Raw genomic sequence first — 8,209 nt, forward strand, 5'->3', positions numbered from 1 at the left:
ACAGATATATATATACACATATTGATGTTTATTTATATATATATATAAAGAACAGATATATATATACACATATTGATGTTTATTTATATAGATATATAAAAAGAACAGATACATATACACATAATGATGTTTATTTATATAGATATATAAAAGAACAGATATATATATACATATTGATGTTTATTTATATAGATATATAAAAAGAACAGATATATATATATATATATATACATAATGATGTTTATTTATATAAATATATAAAAGAACAGATATATATATATACATATTGATGTTTATTTATATAGATATATAAAAGAACATATATATATATATATACACATATTGATTGTTTTATTTATATAGATATAATAAAAAGACATATATATATATATATACACATAATGATGTTTATTTATATAGATATATAAAAAGAACAGATATATATATATATATATACATATTGATGTTTATTTATATAGATATATAGATACACCAAGCCCTTAAGTACAATACGAAAATATTTTCATTATGATTACCAAAAAGGTAAAAATAAGTCTTTGTGACGTGACAAAACATATATTATTTTAGGGTAGAAGTTTCTTTTTACTCAATTTGCTACAATCCTCTCGTATCTTTTCCTGGTAAAGACGCAAAGCGAAGCTGACGTTATTATTTGTCTTATCGTTAGGAAATAGTGTGAAGTTGATGAAGCAATACATAAGTTTTAAAACTCTAACTGTTTTTATAGAAGAATATAAATTTTTTTATGCACCATACACAACAATGTTCTTTTAGGTTTAATTTAGGGAGGGCAAACTCTTAAGGAGACCCAAGAACCTTGGAAGGAAGCTTTGTTGGTTTTCTAAAGTGAAAATACAACTAATATACGACCTGGCATTGTATTGTACTGTGGTTTTACAGCATACATAGTAAAAGCGCAAAACTGCTATCTTATTGTCAGGTTGTAATCTTCTTGGGAGGGGGGAAGCAAAATTACAGCTTCTATCCCACCCTCAATTGGTGTCCCTGACTATACATGTTAACATGATTTTGATTGGTTTATTATAATCTCAGTTTTAAGTGCCAATAAAAGCATTAAAGCAAAAACCTGAGTAAATTATACAATTATTATGAACAAAAATGTGCTGCCAAATCTTACTAATAAATCAAGTGTTAGTCCGAAAGAGATTCAACTTTCTAGTTTTGTTTGCAGGGACGGAATCTTTCGACTTTCATGGTTTTCTGGATCATCAGCGCCATCTTGTAGATAATCAGACTCACACAGGCCCCGAGAGTCTTTTAGAAGGCCCTTCAGTATCAGAAGTTCCTGAATTCACATTGGTACGAAGGAACTCTGACGACAATTCAGGTGAGCTTGTCTTGACAGAAGCTGACAGGCTATGAGAAACAGTTAAGGGTTATTTTAATCACAGGTGATAAAAAAATTGAATGTTTGATTTAGCCCAAAGCTGCACAATGTCTTATCAACGTTGTGTCCGCCGCAGGTATCAATCCCTGAATTTTAGCGTTATAGACCCTTATGCCTCCTCTGAGCCACCAGGAGACAAAATGAAAACAAAAACAGATAGTGTAATGAGATGCTCCTGGGATTCTGTATTGCATCATTTGAACTGATGAAAAGCTCTTTTGTTTACCTCACTTTTACTATTAATATTACATGGGAAACTGCATATAAGGCCTGTATAAATGACTATATCTGTTCCATCTGCAGCCAATGCTTTCTTAATTGCAGGTTTAGATAGAAAACGAGGTTTGTTCATTTAGCTGTTTCTTGTATTAGCGTATAAAATAACTCACTACAACAGTTTGAAGAAAGTTAGTACTCTTGCTATTTACTAACTTAAGACAGTATGAAAAAAGTTGTCCATTTGAAGTCAGCAACTGAATTAACTGGCAGAGTAAGTATTATTTGAAGGAAGCAGAGATACTCGGATAACAAATCGTGAAATACTTATGAAACTCATAGAATAACTAAGAGGGCTAAGTATGTTTGTTTGTTTTGAATTTCGCGCAAAGCTATACGAGGGCTATCTACGCTAGCTGTCCCTAATTTAGCAGTGAATAGGCTGCTAATCAACGCCACCCCTCATGGGCTATTGTTTTACCAACGAATAGTGGGATTGACCGTCACTTTATAAGGCCCCCCACGGCTGAAAGAACGAGCATGTTTGGTGGAAAGAGGATTCGAACCCGCGAACCTTAGATTGGGAGTCGAGCGCTCTAATCACCTCGCCATACCAAGCCCAGGTAGGCTAACTCTTGTTTGTTTAAGATATTCGCGCAAAGCTACATAAGGGCTATAAACACTATAGCCATATCTAATTTGGGGCCGACAGACTAGAGGGAAGGCAGTTAACTAATAGCACCCCCCCCCCGCAAACTCTTGAGCTGCTATTATCGAATAGTTTTATTTGACGCATTATAACGCATCTATGGTCCCAAAGAGGGGAGCGCAATTTTGCAAATACGGGACACGAACCATAGACCGAGAAGTTGAAGTCAAATAGCAAGAATGTCTCCGGAACTGTTCATTAATAATGTTCAGGACCATTACGACACTGTGTTGTGTCTTAATTATAAATAAACTCTAATGTCTAGAATTTTGTCCAAGCTTTATGTACATGAAAAATTGTTTACTAGACAGGCACTCTTTACAAAGTTATCGTAAACTTTCTAGTATTTCTGTTTACAAAAAAGACGCTTATCTAATCTGTAAGTACAATTTATATTATAAGGACAATTTTTATTATTTTAGTTACAGAAAATTTTTAGTAACATGTAATATTTTGTCCCTGTTGTGTTATACAGTGACCATAACACCACCATTACAAAACGCTGATCAGATGGCGAACGGATACTCTTGGAATCCTGGAAACTGTTACGAAAGGTAAGACGTGAAGACGAAGTTGGCCTGTCCTTTCCAAGACTAAACCGATTCAATGGATTATTATTATGTTGTTTGCAAATGAAACTTTCATTCCTTCTTGGAATTTTCGGGAAGACTCATAATTTCTCAATATGTATAAAATACAAGAGAAATGATTTATCGAAACAATGTGAGAAGTAAATGCTATATTAAAAGTAACAAAAAACAAAGTGGTAATAGAATCATGCCCTAACATGTGCAACAATCCTGTAACAGATTGTATTTTTGTTTTTTGAAATGTAGCCTTTGAAAATTTTTGTGTGCTACAGTAGAAACAATAGTTATTTAAATATTTATGTACTACTGTAGAAAGTATAGAAAGAACAATTTAAATGTTTATTTACTACATTAGAAAGGACGTTTATTTATATGTTTATGTACTACAGTAGAAAGGACGGCTAATTAAATGTTTTTGTACTACAGTAGAAAGGACGGTTATTTAAATGTTTATGTACTACAGTAGAAAGGACGGCTAATTAAATGTTTATGTACTACAGTAGAAAGGACGGCTAATTAAATGTTTATGTACTACAGCAGAAACGACGGTTATTTAAATGTTTATATACTACAGTAGAAAGGACGGCTAATTAAATGTTTATGTACTACAGTGGAAAGGACGGCTAATTAAATGTTTATGTACTACAGTAGAAAGGACGGCTAATTAAATGTTTATGTACTACAGTAGAAAGGACGGCTAATTAAATGTTTATGTACTACAGTAGAAAGGACGGCTAATTAAATGTTTATGTACTACAGTAGAAAGGACGGCTAAACTTTCATGTTTTTGCCTTTGATGAAGAAGAGGTATACGAGCTGAATGGTAGTAGGTAGTATATATATATATATATATATATATATATATATCATTTCTAACTTTCCAAGTTTTGTGATTGAGATTAGACAACAAAGTACAGAAACTGAAAAATTGCACCTGCCGTATGTTACTCTCTGCGCAAACATTCCGACAGTATCTGGAAATCGTTTAGAAACTTCATTATCTTTTTCTTAAACTTAAACAAGATTTTAATGTAACATTATTACTGTTGATGTATTTTACTACTCCAATTTATTCAGGAGGGTAACTTTTGGTAATGAGAACGTGTGTTTTGTGGTACACGATGGAGGTGTGGGTGTTGAACTCTGTGTATCGTGAAGAGTATAATATTGTCCATATATCCTTGTGATCATTTCCATCTTCCTCTTCAGTAATTCGAGTCAAACAGAAAGCTATGACTACCGGCGAAGCTGGACACATACTACAGTGGTAGCAAGAGGCGATGTCAGACTTTATCAACAGTCACCTTCAAATCAGGTGTGGTGGTTGTGTTTAGTAACGTTAGTATGTTTTGGTATCAAGAACAAAAAGTTGAACAATTAAAGTGTAGTGGAAGGTGTTATTATTTATTAAGTCAAAGCATAGCACTAAAATCAATAAGGCGGAGATATTGGTTCGCGAAATATTAGGTTGGCATAAGATTGTCCCTAATTTTCATGATTTTTACTGTTCAGTAGGTTCGCGAAATGTTAGGTTGGAATAATACTGTCCCTAGTGTTCACGCTTTTACTGTTCAGTAGGTTCGCGAAATGTTAGATTGGAATAAGACTGTCCTTAGTTTTCACTGTTTTACTGTTCGGTTGGTTCGCGAATTATTGCGTTGTAATAAGACTGTTCCTAGTGTTCATTGTTTTACTGTTTGGTAGGTTCGCGAAATATTAGGTTGGAATAACACTGTCCCTAATTTTCATGATTTTTACTGTTCAGTAGGTTCGCAAATATTAGGTTGGAAAAAAGACTGTCCCCAGTGTTCGCAGTTTTACTGTTCAGTAGGTTCGTGAAATATTAGGTTGGAATAATACTCTCCTTAATTTTCATGATTTTACTGTTCAGTAGGTTCGCAAATATTAGGTTGGAAAAATACTGTCTCTAATTTTCATGATTTTTACTGTTCAGTAGGTTCGCAAATATTAGGTTGGAAAAATACTGTCTTTAGTGTTCGCAGTTTTACTGTTTAGTAGGTTCGTGAAATATTAGGTTGGAAAAAACTGTCCCTAATGTTCACGGTTTTACTGTGCAGTAGGTTTGCGAAATATTAGGTTGGAATAAGACTGTCCCTAAGTTTTCACGGTTTTACTGTTCAGTAGGTTTGCGAAATATTAGGTTGGAATAAGACTGTCCCTAGTTTTCACTGTTTTACTGTGCACTATATTTACTACGCTAGAAACTAAAATTAGAGAGCAACGATGTTCCAACCTTAATTCTTTCTGGTCTATATAGATCACAAAATCAACTTTAACAAATTAATAACATATTTATGTGTGCAAATCTTGGAAGATCATTATGAAAACATATTTTTCCATAATTTTAGAAACTGCAACATTTCCGATAGTTTGGCTTTGATAATTTCCGTTATTTAATTAATTAATTTCATACACACTAGAACTGCAGTATTGACGTACTCAGATCTCTAACACAATTGTTAAGGTAATGAACAAATGGAGTGAGAGGACTTAAGAATTCTGAAAATTAGTCACTGTCGTGTAACGAAGAAGCAATTCCAGCTTTATGTTTATGTTTATTTGTTTTTGAAAGTTAGTTATAGTTTGTTATTTATAAAGTTTGTATTAGATGACCAAGTTCGTCGACTTCAAGATCCAATGAACCAGCAATATGCTAGAAATACGTGTCAGATGAACTTACAAGAACCTGGGTGAGTTTTCTCGAAATTCTATATCGCAAATAAACAAAGATCTAGTTTTAGGCGACGGAAACACATTTTAATTTGTGGGGCATAGACGATTGTGGACACCTTATTCGCTGTAGTCATTGAATTCAAAGCTGAAACAGCGACTGTCCGTTATAGATATACACTGGTCTCTATTCCCTATTTAAAGGGGCACTTTCGTATCGGGTCAGAAATGGAGGGGTCCATTTCTGCCGCCTATATTTAAAATGTAGTCAGTATGGTTATTTTTTCCAATAAAGAATAAAGTATCTATCTTTTAATTTAAAAACATGTTGTTGTTTTATATAAAACCAAAATCACCATTTTAGTGAATTTGTTGTCTTTTTTGACTTATAAAAACGAAAGTTTTTGTTTTGCTTTTTCGTTGCTTCACATCTTTTTCGTTTGTAGATGTGGCTATTTTGGACAATACGCTTCGGGAAGACAACTGAATGATCGTGTGTGCTATCCAAACCATCACTACCCCACTATAGTTTACTCTACTAACAGCGCCACCTACCAGAACGACATCACTGAATGTACTCGTAATCTACCAGACGAAGACACCTCAGGCCTAAGGGAGGAACAACACGCAGTAGATGTAGTGTGTGTGGACATCCAGTACGACGACGTTCACTTAAAAAATGTGAACAATTCGGTTAAACTTTAAATTAAATTGGGAAAAATACTCTTACGTATTTATATTTCATTAACTTTGTAAGTTAACTGTTTTCTTTTTCCTTCGATCTTAAACCCATCTAAATTTGGGGTCGTCCGCTCTAGTATTTCGTATTACCCAAGAATTTTTAGACTTGGGTGGCTGGTCCTGACAGCAAATCTAAAGGGCGAGTATGTTCGGTGACGGGGATTCGAGCCCGCGATCCGCAGATTGCGAGTCTAGATCCCTAACTACCAAGCCATGCCAAGCCCAAACTTGAAACTTAACTGTAAAGAAATTAAAACATTTATTATCTGATTTAAATTATACTAGATAAAATGTTCAGATTGCATTCACGGTTCTACATATTCAAATGCTCAAATTTGAATTCAAGCTAAAAAAATCATAATGAAAATGTATTTGTGATTTAAAATACCGATGGATGTTATAAGCTGCTGGATAATCGAACATTAACTGCACGAGTGTAAGTGTAAGAATTTCAAACCTTTGTTTTTGCTGTCGTCAAATAATTGTATATTGTTTCTAGCCCAGGTTTCGTAGACAAAGAATCAGAAAATTCAACAGATGTTTAGATTTTATACTCTAATTTCCTGTTCGTTTGTTTTTCTCTCTAACGTTGCACTCATTTTTATCTTCAAGGGGATATTTTCTCTAGGCTTTTGTCATACTTTTTATGTTTCCTCAAAGTGTTTTAACGTATTTTGTAAAATTATAATTTTTTTCAATTTATCCCAGTATTTATGTTTATCGGGAACACAAATATCCGCCAGGTAGTTAAGAAATACCCGTAAGAATGTACTGCAAAGGATAATGTCAAACACGGACAGTAAAGTATAAACAAACACAAACGAACAGACAAACAAAATCTTTATTTACTAAAGTGTATGTGTTTATTTTCAACTGACCAGCTTCTTACTTTCCGTTGGGCCCGGCATGGCCCGGTGGTTAGGGCAATCTGCGGGTCGCGAGTTCGAATCCCCGTCACACCAAACATGCTCGCCCTTTCAGCCGTGGTGGCGTTATAATTTGCGGTCAACCCCACTATTCGTTGGTAAAAGAGTGGCCCAAGAGTTGGCAGTGGGTGGTGATGAATAGTTGCCTTCCCTCTAGTCTTACACTGCTAAATTAGGGACGGCTAGCGCAGATAGCCCCCGTGTTGCTTTGAGCGAAATTCAAAAAACAAAAACAAACTTTCCGTTGACATTAACTGGCTACTGGAGTTAAGAGATTTTCTCAAACATCCGCACAGGACAAGAACAGGGCGAATTAAATGGGGGTTTCTCTATTTTGTTACTTGGAATAGTCGGTAACGTTCATGCACAGTACCCTTTGTCTGTTATAAAAGCGCTAAGTCATACCAATTAGTACAAGTACCTGTGTCACCCCTTGAGAAGGATCGCTCCTACTACCAAGGTGTAGACACAGACATATGGCCAAAATGGTACATTCTTTTAGCTGTTGCCTTATGTAACCTTTACCTAGGCATAAAGATTAACACCTGCTTACGACTTTTGGAATCTAATGAACAATAAATACGTAACAAATACATGGAGGACATCTACACTAAAATATAGAAAGATTACCTGAATATACATGACAAAAGACATATTCTATTCTAAATCTGAAAGTGGGAAATCAGTAATTTTATCAATTACGACACATTTAGAGTATGCAGGTATTTTGAAAGTGGTTTTTTTCTCTCTCTCTCTAAATCTGCAATATAGGGTTTTCTTTCATTTTATTGTTTATTGGTTTGAGTTTGTATTTTAAGAAAATGTATTTTTTGATACTAATAACATATGTGGCAGTATTTTTTGTTCTTTAATCTGTTTTCTCGTGATTTTTTTTTAGATTTGTGGT

General features: G+C 34.1%; 1 protein-coding gene across 1 annotated transcript in view; it reads left to right on the forward strand.

Annotated features, from left to right (window-relative positions):
• LOC106478050 (transcription factor RFX4-like) overlaps positions 1–6,340 on the forward strand; it is a 47,970-nt gene extending 41,630 nt beyond the window's left edge. The window contains exons 15-19 of the mRNA XM_022381575.1: positions 1,214–1,369; positions 2,830–2,908; positions 4,154–4,259; positions 5,564–5,655; positions 6,082–6,340. Of these exons, the coding sequence (XP_022237283.1) occupies positions 1,214–1,369; positions 2,830–2,908; positions 4,154–4,259; positions 5,564–5,655; positions 6,082–6,340 (692 nt within the window). The remainder of the gene's footprint in view (positions 1–1,213; positions 1,370–2,829; positions 2,909–4,153; positions 4,260–5,563; positions 5,656–6,081) is intronic.
• The last annotated feature ends 1,869 nt before the right edge of the window (positions 6,341–8,209 follow it).

The sequence above is a fragment of the Limulus polyphemus genome, unplaced genomic scaffold (assembly GCF_000517525.1).
Source record: "Limulus polyphemus unplaced genomic scaffold, Limulus_polyphemus-2.1.2 Scaffold176, whole genome shotgun sequence".
In the NCBI taxonomy this organism is placed as follows: Eukaryota; Metazoa; Arthropoda; class Merostomata; order Xiphosura; family Limulidae; genus Limulus; species Limulus polyphemus.